General features: G+C 37.6%; 1 protein-coding gene across 11 annotated transcripts in view; it reads left to right on the top strand.

Annotated features, from left to right (window-relative positions):
* Positions 1-24,484, top strand: part of COBL (cordon-bleu WH2 repeat protein) — a 164,113-nt gene that overhangs the window by 72,787 nt on the left and 66,842 nt on the right. For all 11 annotated transcript variants that reach the window (XM_063326237.1, XM_063326238.1, XM_063326240.1 and 8 more), the window contains one exon: positions 12,808-13,002. In XM_063326237.1, coding sequence (XP_063182307.1) covers positions 12,808-13,002 — 195 coding nt within the window. The remainder of the gene's footprint in view (positions 1-12,807; positions 13,003-24,484) is intronic.

Raw genomic sequence — 24,484 nt, 5'->3', positions numbered from 1 at the left:
TATGTTGTATCTATTTTCTACAGTTTTTAACTTCAGTGTCAGTTAAATTTGAGACTGAGCTTGAAAAGTTTCTGCTACTGCTCCTCGGTGGGGAGTGCACTCCAGTGGATTGGAATATTCCAGTCAGTGGGAATAAATAGATTGGAGAGCTGTGATTTTTTAGCATTTCATACTAAATTCACACAGGAAACAAGGCTATTCGCAGTGGGGAAATTACTTTCTTCGAAATAACATTGACAAGTCAAGCTCTGGTGTCCTAAGGATATAGTACTGAAGTTTTAGACTTGGAGAAACTTAGTTGGCTAAAGTATACTGCAAAGGAAGATAAAAATTTAAAATTATAGTTATATAAAGTGGGAAAAGGCTGAAGTGGCTTGGACTCCTGCACAGCTGTACTTCCAGTCCCTTTGCAGTATCCTATATTCTTGCTTCAGTTTTATTTAGAAGGTGGGTTGGTTTAAGGCAAAGTCAGAGTTAAAAGAGTAATAGTGAGCTCACAATAGAAAAAATAAAATGCCAAGGGTGTTTGAAGTAATGTTTGAATATAATTCTAAGAAAATTCAAGGGGAGGGGTCTGCTTCTTTACTCTTAACCTGTTCTGTGCCCAATTATTGAACTTGCATGATTTTTGCCAGCATGCTCAGGATATTGATTGTCCTCCAAAGGGGACAGCATTTGGAGAATGCTCCAGGGTGGAGAGGAAGCTTGGATCTGAATTTCGTGCTCTTGCAAGACTCAAATCCTGAAATGAATTTGCTTGTGACTTCTTTGGAGTATAAGCATATGTGTTTTCTATCCAAATTGTTCATCTCCTTTAATGGGACAAGCTTAATTTCTGTAGGCATTACGAAACAGAAGATGGATGAGTACAACACCTGGGTGTGCTCTATCCATTGTCCAGCAGGAGGGCGTTGCCTCTAAACCTCCTCTTCACCCCTGTACTCCTGACCACTGATGCTGATCTGGGACTAAATATTAATCTGTTATAATTCAAAGTGGTTCGCTGGCATCAATATCTGAGCATCAAGCTATGAGCACGATGTGTGTGAGTTTGTCTTTTGTTTTTGTCTTCTACAGCAAGCAGTCATGTCTCCTTAAAGGACTGCTCTGCTTCAGTGTCATTACTTGATGACGGAAATTCTGAGCGTGGAAGCTGCCGATAAAGTTCAGGGGCTTGTTTAGGCCACCCCTTAGGGTTTCAGACTCAGCCTGTTGTATTCAGCGTGTGTAAGTATGTGTACATACACACGCAAACATGCACATAGACATCTGAAAAAGCTAATTGAAGTGATAAACTCGGTGTGTGTATACGTACCTGTGTTTGTATGTAGATACATATATGTACACACAGGTTATGTATACATACACACGTGCATCCAGACATCTGAAAGAGCTAATTGAAACAGTAAAATTCCTGGCTTGTTGACTTCTGATTCATGTTGCTAGAATCCTCTTAGTAACTCTGTAATTAGGATTTGTGTTAAGATTTGCACTAATTTCAGAGTTCAAAAGCTGATTTGTTCTTCTAATTTAAGTTTTAAAATCTTCAGAGGTTGCATTGTTTTTCAGTAATAGTTTTGGCAGTTTTTTATCATTAAAAAGCGTAAAGCTTCCTTTTGGAAAATTTGCTTTGACAGTTGAATGATTTTATTTGTCTCCCTCTAGCTAAACACCTACAGTTACCATAGACTTCAAAGGGAAAAGTAGTTGCACAACTTCATTCTAAATTAACAAAGTATTTGTGTGGGAATTAGATTATAGGGACTGGAGCTAGAAGTCACTTCCCTGATCTTGAGTAAATCAGAGCAACTCCTTTCACTTTAGAGAAGTTCTGCAGATCTTGGTGGAAATTTGCCTTTGAATTTCAGTACAGATTCTCTTCATTCCTCATCAGCTACAATAAGTAGAGGTTTCTGGAGTCATATGTGTCAGAATTTCAGCAAGCACTGAAAGATAATGGTAATTGATCATCAATGTTTCTTGTCTCTGGAAAACTTGCGTAAGGGCAACACTTTCCTTAAAATGGGGGAAAAACACTTTTTAACTCAACTGCACTAAAAATACTTTCAGTAAAAAACAGAAATTACTTCTTCAAAACCAAACAAATACACACCCAAAAAACTCATGCCAGGAACTATTCCATTCACAATTATGGTCCCCATAAAAATTGGCTGTGCAGACATTAGAGCAGATATTTTTAAAATTGTATGTTTTATGTGAAGTTTCCATGTCCTTCTCCAGTATAAATTGGCATATCTACAATGAAAATATATTGAAGATGATCGTCTCTAGTGGTTTGATAGTTCCTATATGTTAAAAGAATTTATTGCAGCAGAAGTTCTTCTCAGTAGTGTTTCAAAATATTTTGAATTTCAGAAGGACATATATCACAAATACAACAACTCCTGTCTTCCATGAACCAAACACATTGGATGATTGATTTAAAAGAGTTAGTAAGCCTAGAGAAAATAAACTCCTATTGCAATGATGAATTTATTTAGCTCAAGACCTCTGATCCTTTTTGTGGTTATTTATGATTGATGAGTGCTTAACACCAGTGGAAATTATGAAAATGTCTTTTTTGCCGTTGTTGGTCTTTGACCTTTTGAACTCCCTGTTTCCTGAAGCCTGTTGCCAGACCATTAATAAAGACAGATTTTTATTTTTGGCTTGATTGTTCAATGCTATTTGATTGACCTAATCTATTTTCACATAGTGCAAAAGTCTTAAGTGAAAGGAGAAACAATCCTTTTCAGACTTAGAAAAATCTGGCTTTTTCCATCCTCACTCTTCCAAGATTCCTCTCACTAGATCTACTAATGGCCTTCGAAGGCCAAGTGTAAATGGCCTCTTTTCAAAAGTTCTTTCCTTGTTTTCCTTCTGGCTTGATAATTTTTCTGTCTTCTTTCTATACTGGGATTGAATTGAATTTTTGAGTCCATGTGAATTTTCCTCTGTAATTATTTCTTCTTCAGGTTTCTTTAAAGTGCATTTTTCCATTAGAGTTTATCATTGGCTTTAAAACCTCTTTTGTTAGGTTTTAAGCTGTTTCTTTGGTTATTTTCTTCCATTCTGCCTCATCCCTTTTCTTTGTATGCTTTACATCCCTACCATAGAAATATTTATTACAATTCACAAGTCTATATATTAATCCACATTCCTTTCAGTACTGAATCTTTACCAGTTTGAGTTCTGTTCGTGTGACTCTTCCCCCTCCATCTTCATGTCAACAAGTGAGCATTAACATCACCATCTTTCTGGGCTAACGTGATTGATCATTGAGTTTTCTTGGAGAATATGGTTTGTGTCCTCTGCAGTTTCCTTAGTTCATTGATCCTTCCCCAAGATACGAGCCAGTGCTCTATCATCACATTTACTGAAGTCTTCTGCTTTTTGCTTTGCTCCTCTACTTTTCCAGATTTTCGTCCTTGAACTTCTGCAAGGACGTCCTCTCTGGTCAAATCTGGTGAACGCAGTCACTTAATTTTTCACCATAATGACAGTGGGTTTGTTTCTTTCCTCACTTTTTCTGGTGTTCTTTCCTACTTCTTTCTTGTCTGCTTGTGTACCACTTGGACAAATATCCAAAAGAGACTTGTAGTGTTTTCCACGTTTTTTCCCATTTCCTTTTATAATTCACCGAACTCCCTGCAAGTCTCTCGTCACAAGCCCGTCTTCTGTCCCCATTTGATGACACACTTCATCTTGAATAGATAACCCTTTCCTTTACTTCATAGATTAGCTCTTCTTTTTTTTTTTTTTTGGTCTGGCATAGTATGTGACAAAAATTTTTCTTTGTCATCTATCTATTGCACTATCAGGTAGTGATACTCTTATTTAGCATATATGCATGTAGCTATCAAAAAATTATAAGTAATGTGAGTAGCTGAATTTGCTGACTGCCTATTTTTTGTTAGCTGTTCCCTTTTTCATGAATATTTTGAAGTTAATTTCTCCCCATATTGCCTTTACATATTTGTAATTTTGACAGTTATGAAAAATGCATTTTCAATACAGTCTTTTTTTATAGGCTGACACATTTTGACAGTGCACTGTGACAAAAAGTGTTGGACTCGTGGGAGATAAGTTTTTAGCAGTCTAACCAGAAAGACGTAAATCAGCCCTGAGAGGGTGCATTTTACCTATAAATTGATTCTGGTATTTTCCCAAAACGATATTAAAAAAAGAAGAAGGGGGAAAAAAAAGACAACATAACTCTAACAACTGAGACACAAAGTTGTTCACACACTTCTGAAAGTCACGATAAATCAGTTTACAGTTGTATGAAATGCAAACAAACTTTATCCTAAGCATCTGCCAGCATCCCAGACTGTCACCCACGGTTCAGCTTGACTTTGGAATTCACTTCAGGTTGTGTCTGCAGCCTGCACCCCTACCTCCCACCTGAGTGACGGACAGTCAAGTTTCCATTAAACTACCAAGCAGCATAGAAAGTATCCGATGAGGAAATGTTTTCTGTGCTATCTTAAGGATGGTTTTGTGTTACTAGGGTTTACATATCCAAAACAAAAGCAAGAATATTTAGATTTTAGGGGTATTCAAAATGCATCTGTCATCCAGAAAGTAACAAAAGCCAAACATAAGCTTCATTTGTTATCATTTAGCCTGATGGTATTGGGTGCAGAGCACAGGGCCATGAAGGAAGTTGCTGTGTTCTGGAAGCTTGTGCGTATACATCCCTGATTTTTCTGTGATGTGTCTGTCACCTTAATGTGGCATTTTAAGGGATTAGACATGCATGTGTTTTTTAAAAAAACATGGTGATTTTAGTGTATCCACTTACAAAGATACCTGTAACACACCCGTGCTGAGGCTTGTGGCTGTTTCATGCATATCATTGGATTTATACCAACGCTGAAATATCTTCTAATAATTTTATGTTTCATAGCTTTTTAGCTGTATTTCTGGAAATAGAGAATCTGATGGAAAGCAGAAAATTAAGTAGAATATTATCTGGAATATTATGTGGAAAATATATTGGCTTGTGTGGTTATGAACTGAAGTTTGCTTTATTGAACATACACCGATTTGCTTTGCTGATCACATTTGTTTAGAAAAGAATGTTTAGCAACCTAAGTTTCTTTCATTTGCAGCTAAATAGCTTCAGGTTTCAGCAAAATAATTTTTTGTCCTTCATAGGACATACAGTGACAGAAATGAAATCAAATTATGCCTTAGAAAGATTTGTAGCATGTGTATTTTCACTGCATTGAGTTGAGGCCGGCTTGCCAATGCTAACGGCTCTGAATCGAAGATATGTTTCTCTTCTTTTTAACAAGGTCTTCAGCTCTGATGCATGAGGCCCACAGGATACCTGCTTGCTGCTTACTGCAATGGCATCAGTGTCCAGGTTGATAGGAGAGGACACAAATGATATACGTGTGCCTTCCAAACAATGATTTATACAGTTTGGTCTTCTCATTAGCACCGGGCAGTACGCTGCCTGCTCCCACCTTCTGAGTTTTTCAGGTGTGCGTCTGCTTTCTTTCCCTTTGTCCCACCATTCAGAAAAGGTAGTGTCTACCTTCTGTCAAGAGAGTCTATTTTTGCTAATTCTGTTGGGATGCTTTTTTTAAAAAAAACTATGAATTTATTTGAAACACTCTGTCACTTAAACAGAAGAGACGATGCAAGCACACAAATGTAAATCAAGTTAGCTTGTCTTCCCTTTTCTGCATGTATTGCTGTGATGGAAAAAAATCATTGCATCCATTTCCCTTGATGCTATGACTGTCTTCTTCGTACTGACAGGGAGACTTCCTCATGTTGACATAAGTGATGTTGGGTAGCAGTAATAGACAAAGGTTTTGTTAAGCATGAGGAGTACTGTGACTTTAGAAAATATGAAGAGTGAAACATGGGAACAGGAGAAATTATTCAAAGGAAATAACACTGAATTTTACATCACCAGAGGTGATTCAAAAGCTTCTATTCTCAAAGCATTGAGGAATCATGTCTATCATATAATCTTGAAAAAGTATGAATGATTTGACAATCTCTGAGTTGCTTGAATAGTATATATACATTGTTGAATTCAGAGTTCTGTATTCCACTGCTTTATATGTGCCTTGGAAGTTTATTTAGTTGTGGAGAACTCAGATTAAATTGTGATCTCAGACTGGTTGAATACTGAGGGAGGTGATAGTAGTAGGTGATATTGATATTAGCAGTTAGGCTTGGTTTTACTGCATCCAGTTCTTTATATTTGGAAGAATTTACGGATATGTTCATGGTGAGCTGAAATGCATGTATTGCCAATCCATGTTTTCTAACCTGCTACTGATTTGAGTAAAAACTTTATATTTCTAAACATCCAAGTAAAATGTTTGATGGTTCATAAAAAAAGTAAACAATTTGCTTGCAATTTTTGTCATATTCATTCAATAGCCATGTGATTTTTCAAATGGGAAAGGAGTTTTGACTATTGCTTCACATACAAGAAGTATGACAAAAACTAGAGAAGATTCTTAGAAGCTCTCTCTGGTTGGGCACCCTCTTTGTCCTCAGTGTAGTGCATGGGGCTTGAGTTTATATACCCACACTTGTTCCCTCCATAGAAGTTCACAAACCGTGAATCTAACCTCCTCGGTCTGCTTTGGAAAGCTTTTCTCCTGCATACCTCCGCTTTTCTAGTTCCCTCCCTTGAGTGGTTGCTCTTTCAGCTTTTCTACTGGGAAAGAGGTTGGACACCACAGGAGGTGCAAAGTTAACATAAATCAGTTGGAGCTGGAAACCAAGGTTGTGCTCCTACCTGTAGAGACCTAGAGATACTTGACATGACGTGACCTTACGTGAGGACAAGAAGTAATCAGATAAACTTATAGGAAGGGAAATTGTAGTTAAGGTACAAGGAAAAAAATTCTAATGATAAAGATAGTTAAGCAATAAAAGAGCGTAATTGCGGGTGGTATGGACCTGTGTGATGGGAAGGTTATAGTAACCTCTGCAGGGACAGACTGGTTGTGTTACTTCAGTGCTGAGAGATAAAGTAGATGCCTTTGTAAAGGAGGTGACCTCCTTGCACCTGGCACTGCTAGGATTTCTGATCAACAAACTTTGTACTAAAATGAGAGGAACGTGGTTGGCCACGGTGAGGGAGAACTGGCAGGGGCACAGGAGGGAATGTTCTCAGGCATTTCTAGTTCTGGCTGCGGAATTTCTGGTGTCCACCAAATGGGTCCTGACCACAAGATCTGGAATTGCTAGCTAGATACTAAAATAGACTTACACAAGCATAAGATAGCACTGTAGTTGTACAAACCTCAAAGTATAACTCAAAACTCTTACAATAAAACCGTGAAAGCCTACCCGCCAGACATATCACATCAACATGGTACTGCCTGTATGAGTTACTGGTGTGTCAATGAAGTACTTGCTTCTCTTTTAATACTGAGGTGGGTGACCAGATCATTTCCTACCAATAGCAAAATGCAATGAGATAATAAAGCAACATAAAGTAAATTGCATAAAAATGCGTTTTGTTTTGGTTTTTTTTTGTTCAGAGCAGGAAAAGGTTAACTTTTTTTTTTTTCCTTTCTGACTGCAGACTGTATGCAAGTACCAGATTCACAAGTGCTTCAGGGAGTACAAAAAACAAACTGTATTCAGTGTGTCTGGTTAGAAAGGAAAATCTGAGTAGTCACAATTTTGGGTTTTTTTTTAAACTATGTCTCCAAGCAATCTCATGACCACAGTATTATGCTTTGGTTTTGAAGCAGGAGCTGGGATTAATTCAGTTTTGGTGTTGTCAAATTTAGTGCTAGTATAAGGAATTTCAGTATCAGGAAAAGGAAAGCAGCCTTTGACTTTAATTTGTGTGGTAGGTCTAACATAACCTGTCTGGTGTTTTAAATGGCCAGTTGTAATCAGTTGTGGTGTCATTCAGCAAATCAATAAAAGTTTGCATTAATGGAGTTTAAATGTCCAACAGGCATAAATATTCTTGCTGTCGCTGAGTAGGTGGATTTGTCTGCCTGCTCTAAGTCTTACCTTTCGTGTTTACTCACATTATACTTGCAAAAAGAAATATTTCCTTTATGATATTTTTATTCTTATTTTTTGTCTCTGTTTTGGAAAAAATAAAACCCCTTACTTTTTGCTGATACATCTGGTACTTTGAGTGCTTAAAAACAGCCCAATTGATTACTTTTGATTTAAAAACTTCTCAGAAGGAAATTGCATAACAAGACTGGGAGCTCAAATATGTGAGTTTTGGCAAAGAGCTGCGGAAGAAAGGCCTGGCTGTAGCAACCTCAGAAGAAAAGAACTTGACATTTTGAAAAATTTTTATTGACCGGTGTGGACAGGGAACCGGGAAGTCATATCACTCTCACAGGCAAGCTGCAGTCTCTTCCTTGCTGACCTTTAAATGCCACTTAGTGTCATAAGAAAATCAAGGAAATGCTAATAACAGGGCTTTGGGTAAGAGAGTTATATACGAGGCATATCTTTTGAAAACAAACATAAGCTGACTTCCACTTTTATACACATCTATTTTTGTAAAATGGAATTCTCACAGCAGTACAGTTATATTTTTGATAGATTAATTTTACATTATTTTATTCATATTAACATTAAAATTTTCAGAAGTATCCATAAAGATATCAGAGCTTCTGTTCATCCTTAAAAAGGGAGTAGTTTGCAAAAAAAGATTTTTAATTGCATTCTAGGCTGATGACTTTGGAACACAGACCGACTTCTGCTTTAGGCTCTTAATCTAGCTCGTGTTGAGTTCAGCAGGCTATGGATTTTGGTAGTCTTGTGGAAAGTTGACTTCTCAGTGTCTTTTGAAAAGGACTGCTATGCCTAAGCCACCAGGTTACTCTGAGCCTTCATACTTCTGTGTTTTTAACAGCCCCCTCCTTGCCCTTCCAAAAAGTCTTTGACAGCTAAATTTCAACCAGAAGAACTAGTAGCAGAAAACCCTAAAATTAAACTGCTTAACCCCAAAGAAAGCATCTTGTACATTAGAAAAAGAGAAAGTTCCTTAGATTTCAGAAGTTTAATGAGAGAGAACAAACTAGCTGGCAAGTATAACACGAAACAATGCATCCATGAAACCTGGTGGCACCATATGTGCTACTGCAGCTATTTCTTGCCTCCTTCCAACATCTACTTCATGGAATTGAAGTGGACTTCAGTCCGTGGTTGTGATTCAGTACATGTTCAAGATGCTTGCTCAACTACAGTCTAATTTGACTGCTGACCTATGCTGGTGTATCTGTGTTGCACTGGCTTTGCTTTGGTTTAATGCAGGAGCAGGCGTGGGGAGGGAAGGAAACTATTTCTTTTTTTCTTGCTAGTTTGCATTACTTAATTGTTGTTTGAGCTGCTAGCAAAGTGCTCTAACACTAGTGGTCTGCCAAAGACTATGATTTTACAAGTTGTGAGACATTTTTAAAAGTTCTTTATATAATTCATTGCCATGAAATTTCTGTTTTCTGACATGATTTTTTCTTTTTTTTTTTTTTTTTTTTTGCAATGCAGTTACAAAACACATAGATTGTAGGAACTGATTTTTGTTCTGAGAGGAACATTGATGCTAGCCTGTTTATCAAATGAAACAGAGGATAAGGGCTGACTTTTTTAGCCAGCTACATTTTCTGTAATACTTGAGCTTGTCTTTCCTCTCACTCACACTGCTGTAATTTCAGTAATTCCCCTTAAATTGACCCATTGATAACAAATTAAAACAATAAGAAATGAGATATGGTTTGGGTAAATGGCATGTACGTATCAGGTCCCTGCAAATTTACTTAATTAATTGTATGCTCTTACTGGTTGCCTTGCTAACCTGCCTGAAAACCAAACCTCCAAAACCCAGCCATTTGGAAAAATGCTGCACTGCATCTAAACCAATGTAGAATATAAAAGCTGGGTAAGGCGTTTTCTGTCTAGATTAGGTTTACAACAAAAGACGAGTCATGCCAGAAACACTTGTGTCCGTGGTTTGTGTCCAACATTTTTTTTTTTCTCTTAAAGCTAATGAAGAAGACTGCACACATGGGAGAGCTTGAAGATCTGCCTCCAGTTAGACAAAGCTCTCATTGCTGAATGATGAGGCATTCAAAACTTTGAAGTTGTCCTCATTCCATTCCCCTGGAAGCTGTAGCGAGTTTTTATTTTAGGGGAAGAGTCTTAACATGAGCATTCTTGAAATGCTCACTCAGTAAATAATGGGCTTGACATAAAGTTTGGACTTGGAAAAGAAAACATAGATGAATTTCCAAGATTTTTATTTTTTTCTTTCATTAAAATCTTTTTATTATAAACTATTTATAGTGTCACGTAAGTATTCAATTTTTTCCTATATCTTCTGTTAGGAAATCCAGGCTGTTTACTTTTTCATCACTGTATTCCATCACGGTGATCTGTTGCCTAGAAAAAGATTCTTGTAGCTCTTCAGCCACAAGACCTTGAGGTAGAATTGAATAGGATATTAATTTCAAACTAGATACATCCTCTCTTAGTGGTATCTTGTGTTTGTAATGCTGGGAGGGAAGTCTTAGGATGAAAATCAAAGAATTAAAACAATCACAAAAGCACACCTGTAGAATACACCTTAAAATTATTTTGTTCAGTTATTTTATAAGTATGTGAACAGAGGAAATTGCTTTCTATTTCACGCTGTGAAGCCTGTCATTTCTTTAGGAGTAAACAAACTTTATTTGATAGAACCACGTACAATATGCCCTGAGAATGACTTAAAACTTGTAGGTTACAGATGAGATCATTATTTTTTTTGCTGCTCAAGATACAGGGCCAAGAAAAGACTACGTTTGTTGCTAAGATTAGACCTAATCTTTTAAACCCCACATTCCATTTTGAGCTTTTTTCTTAATTTGCTAGAAAAGTGAACAAGCTATTGAGGCTATTCAGTTCAGAGAAACTGGCAATGAAAAAGATGTGGGAAATACTGCTTTAATCCTTCAGAAAAACTCTAGTCAATCAGGGAAGACTGATAATATGCCTAGTTTGTGCTAAATACACTATTCCAAGATGAAGTCTGCTGTGCAGTGTGCAACATAAATGATAATAAAAGCGTCCAGATGATAGTTTTAACTCAGTGATAGTTATCACATGCGTAGTAGATGCAGGACATGACACAAATTAGTTTGCTATCTGCATTTAGCATTTTCAGTTGCTTTCACAGGAATCTGTAGAATATTGAACTTTACCAGGCAGTCAGGAACCTGTATTATGTACATCTTTTTGCATTGGTGTATTTTTTAGCTCTTTATGCTTCATCAGTGCTTCCTCAACAGTCCTAAAATTAAATGAATTGTCTTTTTGAGCTTGCTGCCCCAAGTTTTTAATTTTTACATAAGATTGCTCTTGGCACTTGTGGAAAGGAATTACCATGCCATGTCATGAGTCAAATTCACTGCTGGTTACACGCCTGTGGAAGTCCAGATATCCACCACAAGGATGAGGTAGCCATACAATTGAGGCAAAGCATTTTTCAGCACTTTCTAGATTGGAGAACTTCATTTGAAAGAACTACATCTTTTATTTGCAAAGTGGTGGGATTTGTGGCCTTTAGTTTCCTGCCAGTATGTATTCTGTGGTCTTGGACAAAATTCTGTGTGAGAGCTTTATGTCCTCGATGGGTGAGTTTTGCCAAGTGCGGTAGCATATTCTGTTGTGATAAGAACAGCGTTATCAACCTGTGGTCATCAGCCTGTGCTTCCAGAATAGGTATCCTGCTCCAGCTCATGGTGGATTCGTATCAGTGGTGATTTCACAGAAGCCGTTTTCTGAGAAGTGACCGTCTCATAACTTAATTAAAATGTAAAATCTTCAATTTAATCTGAAAGCTTCTCTTAATTAAAAATATCAAAAGGTGACTCACAGGTTTCGAGGGAAAAGTTTTTTGCAAGATCTTTATTAGCAGATTAAAAAAATTAATTATGTTGAATTTAAGTGTCAAAACTAAATTAAGAATGCACATTTTCAAGCAATCATGTGTCCTAGTCGTTCCCGTTTGCAGATTTATTACTATATGACTGCGTATATTTTTTTGTGTATTAATATAAAAAGGTATTAAGGCCTTGGTCTGAAATCAGTGAAACGTCTTCCATTGATTTTATTAAGTCTTCAGTGAGAATTCAAATAATTTTTAACATTAAGGAATTATTGAAATAGTTTCTGCTTCTCCTTTGATCTGGGACTGTTAAAATCCAGAGTGGGACCTGTCAGTAGGTGTTCTTTTGACCAGGTTAAACGGTTGTTTTCAGTAGATTGTGAATGATTATGTTTGAGTGTGCATGTAAATTGGAAATAGTTTGATGGCAGAGTTTCTCTTACGTAAATCTGCAGAGAAGACTCAGGTAAATCAGGCAGATAGATAATAAAATAGACAAGCCTGGGACACAGACAGCATGTGATTAAAACGGTGTTCTCATTTAAGAGTAAATCTTGCTTTCAGAAATGTGTATTGCTTGTAATTGAAATATGACTGGAAATGCATTTGGATAACTGTAATTCTGTGTCTTGTTGAAGCTTATATTTTAAATATCAAGCAGCAGTAGTGTTCCCATCAATAGTACTGTTAAGCTGTGGTAGGTGCTCATTGTGCCTCCCGACTTATTAATATTGCCTGAAAGCTTTGTTCCAGTTGACCTTTAGAAGTTTCCAAAAGTTACAGTTTGCAATTCAGCCAGTTTGGCAGAGGAACATACATGATTATTTATATCATTGTTTAAACCAGATGTGTCTTGTTTTTCTTCTTTCTTTCCCATTGTTTTTAAAAAGTGATGTTAATCCAAGATGTTAATCCATTTACAGGGTTTTTCCACAGCACCAAATTCCCCTTCGGTGAATTCTCGTTCCAGTAGCCTGGGTACATCACTGTCCCTTGGTAACATCTCAGGAATGACAGCAAACCCAGAAGTGAAAAAACGCAGAGCACCTCCTCCGCCAGTTGTCACACCTGCGTTGCAGAACGTGGAGATGAGTGGACAGGACAAGACAGCAGCACAGGTAACAGTGACACCACAGAATGGGCTTCTTTGCTTGATGTGCTGGCTACCTTCAGTTCATTCATCAGAGCGAAAGTCATTCACAGATATTTTGGCTAGCCATTTGCTACAGCTCACCAAAACTCTTGATCTTACAAAATAAAATTATCAAAAGTCTTGGAGCTTACTGAGCTTTCTTGAGACGGCCCCAAGCTTTCTCCCATGTCAAGAATCAGCAAAGTTTTGTGAGGAATTATGCTGAAAGAAGGAGGGTGAAGAAAAAGTAAGGCAGAAAAGCTGGAAATTTTATAGGGTGACTAGGTATCCCAATTGGCCAGGGCAGTCCTGGAAAATTGGTGACTGTTCTAATGACTGACAAAAAACTTCGGCATGCAGTTTTGCATAGATACTTGTCAGGCTGTCGCCTGCATCCCTATTTCCACTGCTGCCGTGGGATACCAGAGGATCTGCTCTGCTTTCTGAGTTGTGCCATATGACCTTTTAAAGCAGTGCTCTGTTTTTGTTTTTAAAAAAGGTCACTGTTCCGCAATACAGTTATCGAGAGTTAAACAGAAATGGGGGGAAACCTTCCTGAGGACCTAACCCTTTGAAAAGAATAGAGTTAAGGGAAAAGGAAATTGTTTTTGTTTTTCTAGTGACATTCAGGTATGTGTGTTGCTAAACATGTGCAAGCACATTAAGACTTCTGGTTCCACCATCAACAAAAAGTATTACATTTTAAAAGTAAAGTGTAAAAGTCAGCGTGTAAAGCTGTATGTGGATGCCAAATAAGAATGCAAGGAACCAATACCTTCAAGGTTGTGTAATGTGGACTGACTGTATCTGCTTAGGGCTTGTCACCTCTACAGCAGGCTGATCTTTGGAAAGTGAACCGTATTAGTGCAAAATAGAGTCCGGAAAGAATCTTTGAGTTCAGTATAGTGGAGGAGGAGGACTCTAGTGCTCAATCTCACTCCCTGTCACTCTTTTATTTATCTACATTAAGACATACGTTCAGTCCCTTCTCCAGTGAAGCATTGTGTAAGCAAAGTTGGTGCACGCTCTTGGTAAAGAATTGTGGAATCTTATTTTCCCGTTCTTAGGATAACTAAAAGCGTGGTTGCTGGAACATAGAAGTGTTATATCTTTCAAAACCGGAATAGGTTCCTTTGAAATAGCACTCACTTCTAGACACAACTGAAGAGAAACAATGTTTTCTTGTAACATTTGGCGCACTTTCTTGTTTAAAATTTGCTTTTGAAATTCCTACTGTAAATACTTTGATGATGTTTCTTGTGTCCCCCCCAAGTTAGACATTTAATATGTTTAAGATAAGTAGGTCTTTTCATAAATCTTTTCATAAACTCTTAATTTTGTACAAGTATGGTAAACACAGACTATATTATTCTGCTATTCTCTTAGGCTTATCTCCATGCAGTGTGGCGCTGAGATTTTAAATTGTGTTGCACTGAAAAATCTAAACTCTCTTTACACATACTAACATTTCTATTTTCATCATTGTCGCAAATAGATTCCAGTGCTGGTTTTCTGAAGCATTTGGGAGAAAAGTATTTATTTTATTTATCTCGAGTAGCATACAGTACAGTGCCAGCTTCAAATTCTCTTAGTCTAAAGGAAAAGCTATTTTGAAGAAGGGAAACAGATGAAGGTTGCATCAGAGGATTTTCCATGATGAAGTTAATTTTAGGCAATAGAAATGTCTTGTGTAGCTGACAAAGCCAATGAAGGGCACAGAAGATTATGAGCACAGTTTCTAGAATCTGGCTGCATTTGTTGTATAAAGGACATCTTTCTGAAATTGGTTGCATGAGTCAAAACATTAAACAGCTATGGTGTGCTTCTGAAGCACCCAGCCTAAAAGTTGCTCACAGGCTGACCTATAGTTTGAAAAAGAATGTGTGGAGTACAGTTGAAATGAAGCACAAATTCCATGAAGCAATTAAAAACCGAGGGAAGAGATTAATTTTTCAGTATTATGTGGCAAGGTAGCAACAGGGTTATTGTTTATAAGAAAACCCAAACAGTTCTATTTTATCTACGTGCAGACTATCCAGTTTGCTGTGAAAATAGAGTAAAAAATCTCAGGGTGTAAGTTTATTTCTTTGGTTTATGGGAAAGAATTAGCACTGATCTTTTTTTTCAGGGAAGGACGTCAATTCCTTATTAATGGACTTCCTTCCATAAAAAGATAAGATGTTTGTTTAGAAAACTTTATTTATGTGCAACTGTTACTAACAGGAAGATCCTGCAAAAGGGGAACATGTTTATTTCCAGTTGAAGCTAGCACATTAATAGAAAATGAAAAAGGTGGCATTCTGAACTTTCAGAAGTGTTTTTTTCTTTTTTAACTAGCTGGTTCCATAAAGTTGTGTAGAAAAGCGGATACGGTAGCTGTTATGAATACCTGTAGTTTGGCTTTCCAACCCGGTAAGCCTGTTATTTTTAACCCATTCTTAAGCTCCATGGCATTCAGTTTTCTGTACAGCGCAGATGATTTTTTAGGAATGTATATCTCATCTCCGTGCCTAGTGGTTGCAATCAGAAATTTCCATGTGTATGAAAACTGGTGTGTTTTAATTTATGCTTTAGATCTAGATTTTCTCCACTTGCTTTTCTGAATAGATGGATCACTGCAATATAATTTTACCATAGTGCAGCTTTTGTTTCTGTGGGGCTTAACAGTAATTTGCCTCCTCGAGGGTAAGGCCCCTGTAGGAACTTTAATTAATTTTTAGTGCAGCATCATTAGTTTTTCATGTCTATTTAAGGTTGTGTTCTTTCTGTAACTGTTTGAAATCTCCTCTAGAAAATATTTATTTCTGTTCAGAGCACAATTGAGCAACGTTTCAGAGTGTGCTGAACATGCACTAAGTAGTTTGCAAAGGAATGCAGAGTCAAAGAAAGGAGTCTACAGATTTCTTCTCTGCAGACTTCCCCCCCTTTTTCTTTTAAACATCTCCCAAGTGATGCTATTTAGAATAATGAGAAGTCACGTGAAAAAAATATTCTTCAAAAGACCAGGGCATGGTAACATTTCCAGTCTGAAATCCAGAAGGTTGGATGCTTTAGAAAAGGACTTCCCCTCCTTTCTTAAGTTGCAACATGGAGCCCACACCGTCCAGAGAGTAGAGCAGAACAGGGGGCAAGCAAAAACTGAACCTCCTTTGCAAACCTCTGTTCTCTGTCACAGCGCTTTAGATGATGTGCTAGCAGAATTTGAGGCCACCTGACAGTAGCCATAGTGTAAACTGAGTTCCCACCCCAAAAAAATCATGTACCATATAGACTAAATATTTAAGAGAAAACCTGTATGAGTATGCCATTGTAGATAGAGCACACAGAGAAAAGCCACATGTGAAGTCTGACAGAATTCAGTGCATCTTCTCAGAGGCTTATTCAGTGATCCCTCTTTAAAAGACAAATAAGTGTGTTTGGGTCATTTCTTAGAAGGACTGAAGAAGTGAGTATTTGAGTCTTTTGGAGGTGAAGAATATTGTACGCTGCCAAATTAGTTTATGGCAATAATTTATTATTTTTTTTAGTGTGTATGGGAAAATACAGAAATTTGAGTGAGGTGAGATGATAAAGAAGGTCTCACGGACTTTCTATAGGAGCCTTTTCTATGAAATGGAGTGGTTTGTTCAGAATAGAGTCATGAGGCTTTTTGGAGATAACATCAGAATTAGAAGAGGGCCCTACAATGCCTTAATCTGCAGAATAGCTCTGATGTCAACTCCAGAAGCCAGAAATGCAACTTGAACCCTGTGATAAAGGACTGTGTGCTATTTCAACTGCTGCAATTTTCAGAAGAGAAGCACTTTCGTATAATATGTGGTGTAACAGGAGACATCTGGGATTTGTTACTAGCCAGTCAAATTCCTGTACTGATCGAAGAATAGGGCGATATAACAGATGCAATATTCTAACATTTGTGTCATAGATTTTAACCTTAGTTGTCATAAGGCAGGACAGTGGGTTCAAATAAAAATTGCATCATTGCTTTTAGTGCAGGTAGAGGAACTGGCCTCACGCTTTCGGAAGGTTCCATTATAAACCAGGGCAATTTTCAGTTTTATTTCCATGTTTATATAGTTTCCTAGAGGTTGCTGTAGACAAACTAATGTATGTGACATACTGTGGGTTTTGCCCTGCTTCTTACGTTCCTCTCCTCTCCATCTAGATCTCAAACTTGGGCTCCTGAGGACAGTTATTGACTCCCCATTCTTGGACAAGGCCATACCTTTAGAGCTTTTTATCAAGGCTGATGTTTTCTCACCAAGAATAACTTATTCATTGAAGAGGCTTACTCACATGAAAAAAAAGGAATATTGCAGCCAAAGAGAGTCACAGGCTTACTCAGATACATTGCTGTCAGGTTTCTTTCTGTTTACCTCTATTTTACTTTTGACCCATTTTATGCCTAAATGAGAAGTTTAGCTTTAAGAGAACCTTTTTAGCATGAACAAATATAAATGAGACTTTCATATCTTTCCTGGAGAAAATAAGGTACTCACACTAAAAATTTGCCAAGTGTCTTGTTTATATAGAGAAGATACTTTCAGTATTAGCTGTACATCTTATTAAATGGAAGGAAATTAAAAATGTGGAAATGCAATGGAAATGTTACTTTTGCCGTCTTAGTTGACAATTCCTAATATGGACCACCACATAGGGTTTTTCTTCTTCTTTCTTTTTCTTTCCTTTTCAAGTGTTTATGTACTCTTGTTGGAGGTAGCAGCCTCCTGCGATGTATGTTCCCCTGTTCCAGTGCATATTGCACTTGAAAGAGTTATGATTATGCTGGCAATCATTGACAGGAGTGCCATGGAGCTGGCAGGACGCTGGGTTAGTCATCCTAGCCTTTTAATATAATTTCATGCCTTTGGTAGGGATGCCTTTCTCATAGCAGAATTTGTATTACAGTAATAATATTCACTGTCCTTTCTATATAAACCACTATAAATGGACTATACCAGTGACTGAAAGCTTAGGTCCCTTCTGGTTGATTGAGCATATTAAGAGCGTGTCAAAAGGAGGAAATACTCCAGTGAAATGTCCTACTGAAAGCCGTTGAATTTGTGCCCATCTGCAGGCAACCCTGAAATACTTTAAATGACATTGCAAATAAGCACAGCGTATATTGAAAACATACCTGGAATACATTCTGCCAGCAAGAACCACAGAATAATGTTCAAGTGGTAAATATAAAGGACAGACAGTGAAGGAAATGTATGAATTAAATTATATTGAAATCATAATTAACATATTAATTTTTTTCAAAGTCTTATTAAACCATATACTCAGCCAAATTTCCAGAGTCAGACCCTGAATTTGCAGTTCTCAAATTTCCCATGTGTAGTGTGTATGCTACAGGCATGGACTTGGAAGCCACTTGGAAATGTGACTCATTATCTTCCTTAGAAGTAAAATGTATGTTAAAACGGTGGCCAAGATTTTTAGAAATGGTTAGCTTGGCTGTCCATAATTAGGAAGCTGAGTTTGTAGCTTGGCGTTTTCTGAACTTTTAAGATGTCAGAAGCTACGTCTGCTTGCTCAGCAACTCAATATCTGGCCACTGTGATTTTAATATCATATTATTCTTCACTATGCCACCTTCTGTTGCAAAAGGAGTTTAAATTGAGATTGTTAATATAAAAATCTGAGCAAAGCAAGCATTTCTTCCACTGATGTCCCCCAGCATAGCAGGGTTTTTTTGCACAGATATCTTTCTTGCATCTTTGCACAAAGTGATTAACACTCTTCCACCTTACTTCATAATCTAATGCCACAGATTTGTGATTAACTGATTGAAAGGATAATCTTGATCGGTATGAAATCATACTGCTGTTCTCCTCAGGTTTTCAAAATGACATATTTCCCTGTGACTGCAAATTAAGCCCTAAAGCAATGGATACAGATCCTGTAGAACAGTGTAGAGTTAACGTACATTCCTAGTATGCACTTCCTAGTGTGCACGGCTGTGTTAGTAAAGATGCTGTTAGCAGAGGTCTGTGTGCCCTGTGAGTTAAAATTTCTTGAATCTGCTTTGTTCCTGGGTATTTTGGATAAATCTGGTATTTCAAATAATAATACTCCTGCAGTTGGCTTTCCTTCTGAGAAACAGTGGAGTGCTTAGAAGGAAGCTGTGTTTGTGTGGATGACAGCCTTTTTTCCTCACAAATTGTCTTGGACTGTCAGAAGCACCATTTTAGGGGAGAGGAATGATATCATGAGGCACTGCAATTTTAGGCAAGGTGAGGGACGGAAGAATGACAACTAGATGAGAACATCTACCACGTTTAGCTGCAGAACTGAACTTCATTGCAGGCAGGTGTCTATAACCTGCTTTATTAACATCTACTATGATCACTTCTATAAGCGCTGTACTCTTACCAGCTTACTGTCTTCTACTTCTTCCTTTGTGTGTCTGCTGCAATACATTATTGTGAAAACTCCAGTCTGATCAGCCCTGTGCCCCAAGAGAACATTTCAAATGGCTTTAGATTTGCCTAGTTGGTTGATCCTACTTTTGTACAAATTATTACAGTCGAGGGAGGGGTTGTTTGTTCATACTGCAGCAGAATACCCTTGTGCTGTAGGTGTTTTCTTCCTTTTTACCTAACTTTTTTTTCTCTACTTCTGTATGAAGTGAAAGGTAATGAGCAGTTCACAGTGGAGACCATCTGACAGTTGTGTTCTGTTGTAATAAGGAGCCCAGAATTCAGAGAAAGGGTGGATGGACTCTGATTAGTTATCTCCCTCTCGTAGGTTACACCTAAGCCAGAAATGTCTACTAGTCAACAAATACAAGTGCATGTTTTTTTTATCATCTTTCAGAGAGGAAGGGAGGTTTCTTTTGACTCAGAGGTCTTCTGGGTGAGGTCTTCTCAACCTTTCTCTTATGACACATTTCCTTTCTCCCTTAAGTGTTCTGTGAATGTATTTTTGTTTTGCTTTGGTTTTTTTTTTTTTCTGTGGAGCATCCAGAAGTCTCCTTTGAGAATAACAGATACTTTTTTCACATTCTGAGGAAGGATGCAATGAATCAGTTTCTGCTGTAGGAAAAAACTGTTTTTCAAAATGTGTCTTTTACTTTTACAAAATATTGCATCTTCTAGGCCACCAGTCAATTTTTTTTTAAGTTCCCTGAGGGTATTAAAGCAAGATTTGTTCCGAAGGAGGAGGGAGAACACTTGACTGACTTTTTAAGTTTTTCAAAATGTTGATTAAAAGGAATTTAATGACTGGGTTTGTACACCTTTTTAGTTTGTTCTGGTTTGATTTTCTTTTTGTGTAATAAGGCCTGAAATGTGAATGATGCATGTTATTTTTAAAAGTTCCTTTGTCTTTGTTCATTAACCGAGGATATGATTAGTGTTAGCTATGATCTTCTCCAGTTTTGGTGGCAGACTTGTTAGAACTCTCAGGCAACGTGTGATCTCTCTCGACGGCATTTTTGTGATGAGGGCAGGGATATGGAATCTTTATTGAAGATGCTTTTTCTCCAGAACATTGAGGTGCTCAAGTTGTGCACGCATAAAAGAAGAAAAAGACGTATTTTATGCTTACATAAAATAAGCATAAAATTATACCTATGTTATAAGCTTTTTTCTTTTTTCTTTTTTTTTTTTAAGAAGTCAGAAGGTAGTCAAGAATGTATAAGATGTCCGTTCATGGTTTAAGAATAAACCTAATGCTGATTTCCAGAGTTCTTGAGATGATAGAGGGGTAGCAAAGCTGCTAAGAAAACTTGTTAAGTTGTGATCTCTTCCTAGTTTTTGTATTAGAGTTTGGATATTAGGTGCTAGAGTGCTCAGTGTACTGCCGTATGATGCCAGATCATGAGGCTGGGGACTTCTTACACAATTGGCATGAGGCAGTATTTTGATAAGGTCAAAGAGTAGCTATACAAATAGATAGATTATTCATAGATAGACCCATTAAAAATGGAGACTGTATCTATTTTTTCTGTATTTCACATCAAATTAATGTAGCAGTCACTTATTTGGGATGTACTAGGCTGTAAATACTGGATAGTAATTATGAAAATTTCCATTAGGCTTTTAGTATCCATCTGGTTTTAGAGCTTTTATTCCAGTCATTCTGTCTGAAATTTTATTTAGAAGCTTATTTACTTAATTTATGCATTTCTGCAGATGTTGAGAGTTTATGGATAAGATGGGATCTTTTTCCTTTCCTTTTTCTTTGCTCATATAGACATATAAAAGTAATTTATTTTGCCACACTGACATAAACACTACCTTACTCTTTGGTCAGAGAATTGCCTACTGATCTCCTAGGATGGTAATACAGTTCACCTTTGCTTTACATTTTTTGTAGGCAGATATTGAAAATCAAGCTTGTCCAATAAGATAGACAAGGAATGCACTTTAGTTCCTTTGTCAAAGGAGTGCGCTCTAGTTCCTTTGTCTGAGCAGTAGCTGTGCAAAGTATTTCCAAGATGATGCACCGGAGACCGCAGTGCTATCTGAAGTGGAGACAATTATATAAAATAACTGTATCTGTATTAAGTCTCTTTCTACTGTGTGAAGCAGTAGAGAAGAAATAGAGAAAATATTACTGAATACTATTGCTGAATGCTACCAATGCCACACTTTGGATTTTCATAAAGAAATTCAGAGAAAAAAGGTGGAGGTAGAGTTGTTGTTTGGAAAGTATGAGGGAAATCAAGAAAACTATAAGCCTCCTAATGTGGCTTATGTACTTGAAAAATTACTAGAAATATAATAGGGAATTAAATTAGTTGGCATCTCTATGAAGATACTTAATAGGGTAAATATAGCTTTAGTAAAACAAAAACCCTGCCGTACAAGTCAGAGTGGCTCTTGACGCGTTCAGCAAACAGGTGGATATGTGTGATCCGGTTGATACAGTCTGTCTAGGTTTCCACAAAGCTTCGACTGAGGTCCCTCACCAGGGATTTCTTAAGGAAATCAAGTCTCCATTCCATAAGGAGGAAGGTCATCTTACTTTTAAATAACTGACAGTAAAGAAAAGAGGAATCGCAGGTTAAGAGTAAATGATCCGCTCGTCTAATGGTGGAATGTTGCAACGTCTTTGGAGTATTTGAACGTCCATGTTCATCATGTTAAAAAGTGACCTGGGAAAAAAACAGTGAAGTGACAAAGTTTGTTGCTGGTATTTGAGTTATCCTAGTAAGGACAAAGGCTGAGCATGAAGAACAGCTGTTGAAAGACCTTATGAGATTGAGCGGTGGCAGCACTTGCAGGTGAAAGCAAGTAAAATTCTGTGTAGGTAGGTGTGAAGTGATATACGTGAGAAAAGACCACTCTTAATTTTCCTTAATACTTTGTAAAATACTGGTCTCTCAGCTAGCAGTAACCAGTTAGGAAATTCTTTGGATCATAAGACATACTTCTTTTTAAAAAGTCAGCTCAAAGCTCAACAGCAATCAAAAATGCAAATCAGATGCAGAGTGATTTAGGAGAGGAAAAGAGGGTAAAGAGAGAACTTTATAACACTACTGTATTGTGAGCTGTATTATGCCATCCTAAATCCTACGGTAGTGCGCCCCTTGTTTCAGAAGGGTATTACAGAATGGGAGAAGACTCATGGAAGGGCATCAGGGGTGATCAAAAGTGTGGAGCCGCTTAATTACAGGGACAGCTGTACAGCTTAAGTAAACCATGATTCTTCATCCTGAAAAAGTGGCATGAAGACTATGGATAGGGATTTGGCTATTCAACCAGCCATGACAAGAGCTTTGAAGCCAGTAGGAAACAGGAAAACCACACAAATCCAAAGAGTGTAGTTCTTCATGCAAGCAGATCTGTGGAACTCCTTTGCAAGGGTTGGCGTGGGTGCTAAAACTTTACATGGGTTCAAGAACAAATGCTGCAAGAATGACAAATCTGTTGTGAATTTTTAAATATAAATCACACCAGGAAGTCCCTGACAGGAGGATGGCTGGTGGCTGCAAAAATATTAGGGAGAAGGTAGTATTGAATATACCTTCTATTCTGCTCTCCTCTAGGTGCTTGCCACAGAAGCCTGAGCAGAACCCTTGATCTAACCCAGTATAGCTATTTTTGGAGAATACTGAAGAGATCCGTACCTAAATATTTGTCTCATATGATCTGATACCAATTCAGGAAAGTCACTGGCAGCATTCTCAGTGACTTCGCTAGGTCTTCTTATCACTGGTAATTTGATAACCAGGCAACATGTCTCTCGTTATAAACAGAAACAGCTGTCTTTGATTGCTATTCCCAATCATCACTCTCTTTGTTTTGTGCTCATAAGTGTAAAACTTGCAGAATGAGGCCATAAGTTTTGCCAGTAAATCATATGAGCAATAAGAATTTTCCAGCAGAAACCCTAAAACAACTTGCCTGGTATATGTGTTACAACTTAGTACTGTAACTGCAGTATCAAAGAGCCCTGCAGGACTCTGAGGGTCGTACTCGCAGCCCCCCTGGGCTGCATCTCAAAATACTGAGATGCAGGTATGTAGCTCAAATTACAGATAGCTGGGAGCTGTATGGGTGATGTCCAGTGCACTCCGCTGGACATGTGCCTTTCACTGACAAAATAAAAAGCAGCATGAAAGACTTGATCCTGTTCCATTTGAAATCAGTATCAGATCCGGGTCCCTGCCAAATATTCTCTAGATTGCAAGTCCTCTGAGGAAGGAACTGTTGGGACACTTCTGTCTTGTGCAGTGATGGGGCTATTGTTTTGCTTAGCAAATTACGATTTCTACCTTTCAGGAGATGGCGAGTCAAATTGATCTCTTATGGCATGCTGCTTTCCTGGATCTATCCAGTTTTGCCCAAAGGATCAGGCAATATTTCTTCAAAAAGAGTGTATGAAGGTGGAGCTTTTCTTAGTGACTTTCAGTTAATTGCCTTGTTTTGAAAAAGCCATGTACAAACTGTTGCCCTTCACAGACATGAAATTCTGTGATGACATACATTAAGTTTTACAGAAACAATGGTCTTCTTAACCGGTCATAAACCTGTAAAGTTTTATCTATTTAATATTTGCACTGGAGCTGAGCTGGAGCTAGTGCTGTCCTATTGCAGAGTCCATTATCAAGATGTATCGGAACCAATTAGTAGAAACAAGAACGAGTAGTAAAAGAGGTCTGTGGTCCTTAAAGTGCCCTACACTGCAGCAGATGACTAAGAAATTAGAACACAGAACAATTAATTTCCAATTTGAAGGTGATTCGTTCATTTTTCCCTAAAGAGCTTTAAACATGGCATTCAGCTAGCTGAATGAGAAGTATCCAGACATGTTCTTTTCATGTCTGACAAAACAATGCTCAGATGGCAAACATGAAACCAGCCGATAGCACATCAGATAATGTTTGCTATGCAGTCTGGATGCTTAATTTAGCTAGACAAGTACACTCTAGTTTGGAGAAATGATGCAGGCCCAAATTAAAAGAAAAGAGAGAAAAGAGCAATGATGGCTGAAGGCTTATCTTGCTGTCATGT

Source organism: Chroicocephalus ridibundus, chromosome 2 (assembly GCF_963924245.1).
Source record: "Chroicocephalus ridibundus chromosome 2, bChrRid1.1, whole genome shotgun sequence".
Classification (NCBI taxonomy): Eukaryota; Metazoa; Chordata; class Aves; order Charadriiformes; family Laridae; genus Chroicocephalus; species Chroicocephalus ridibundus.
This window is presented reverse-complemented; position numbering and strand designations above follow the sequence as displayed.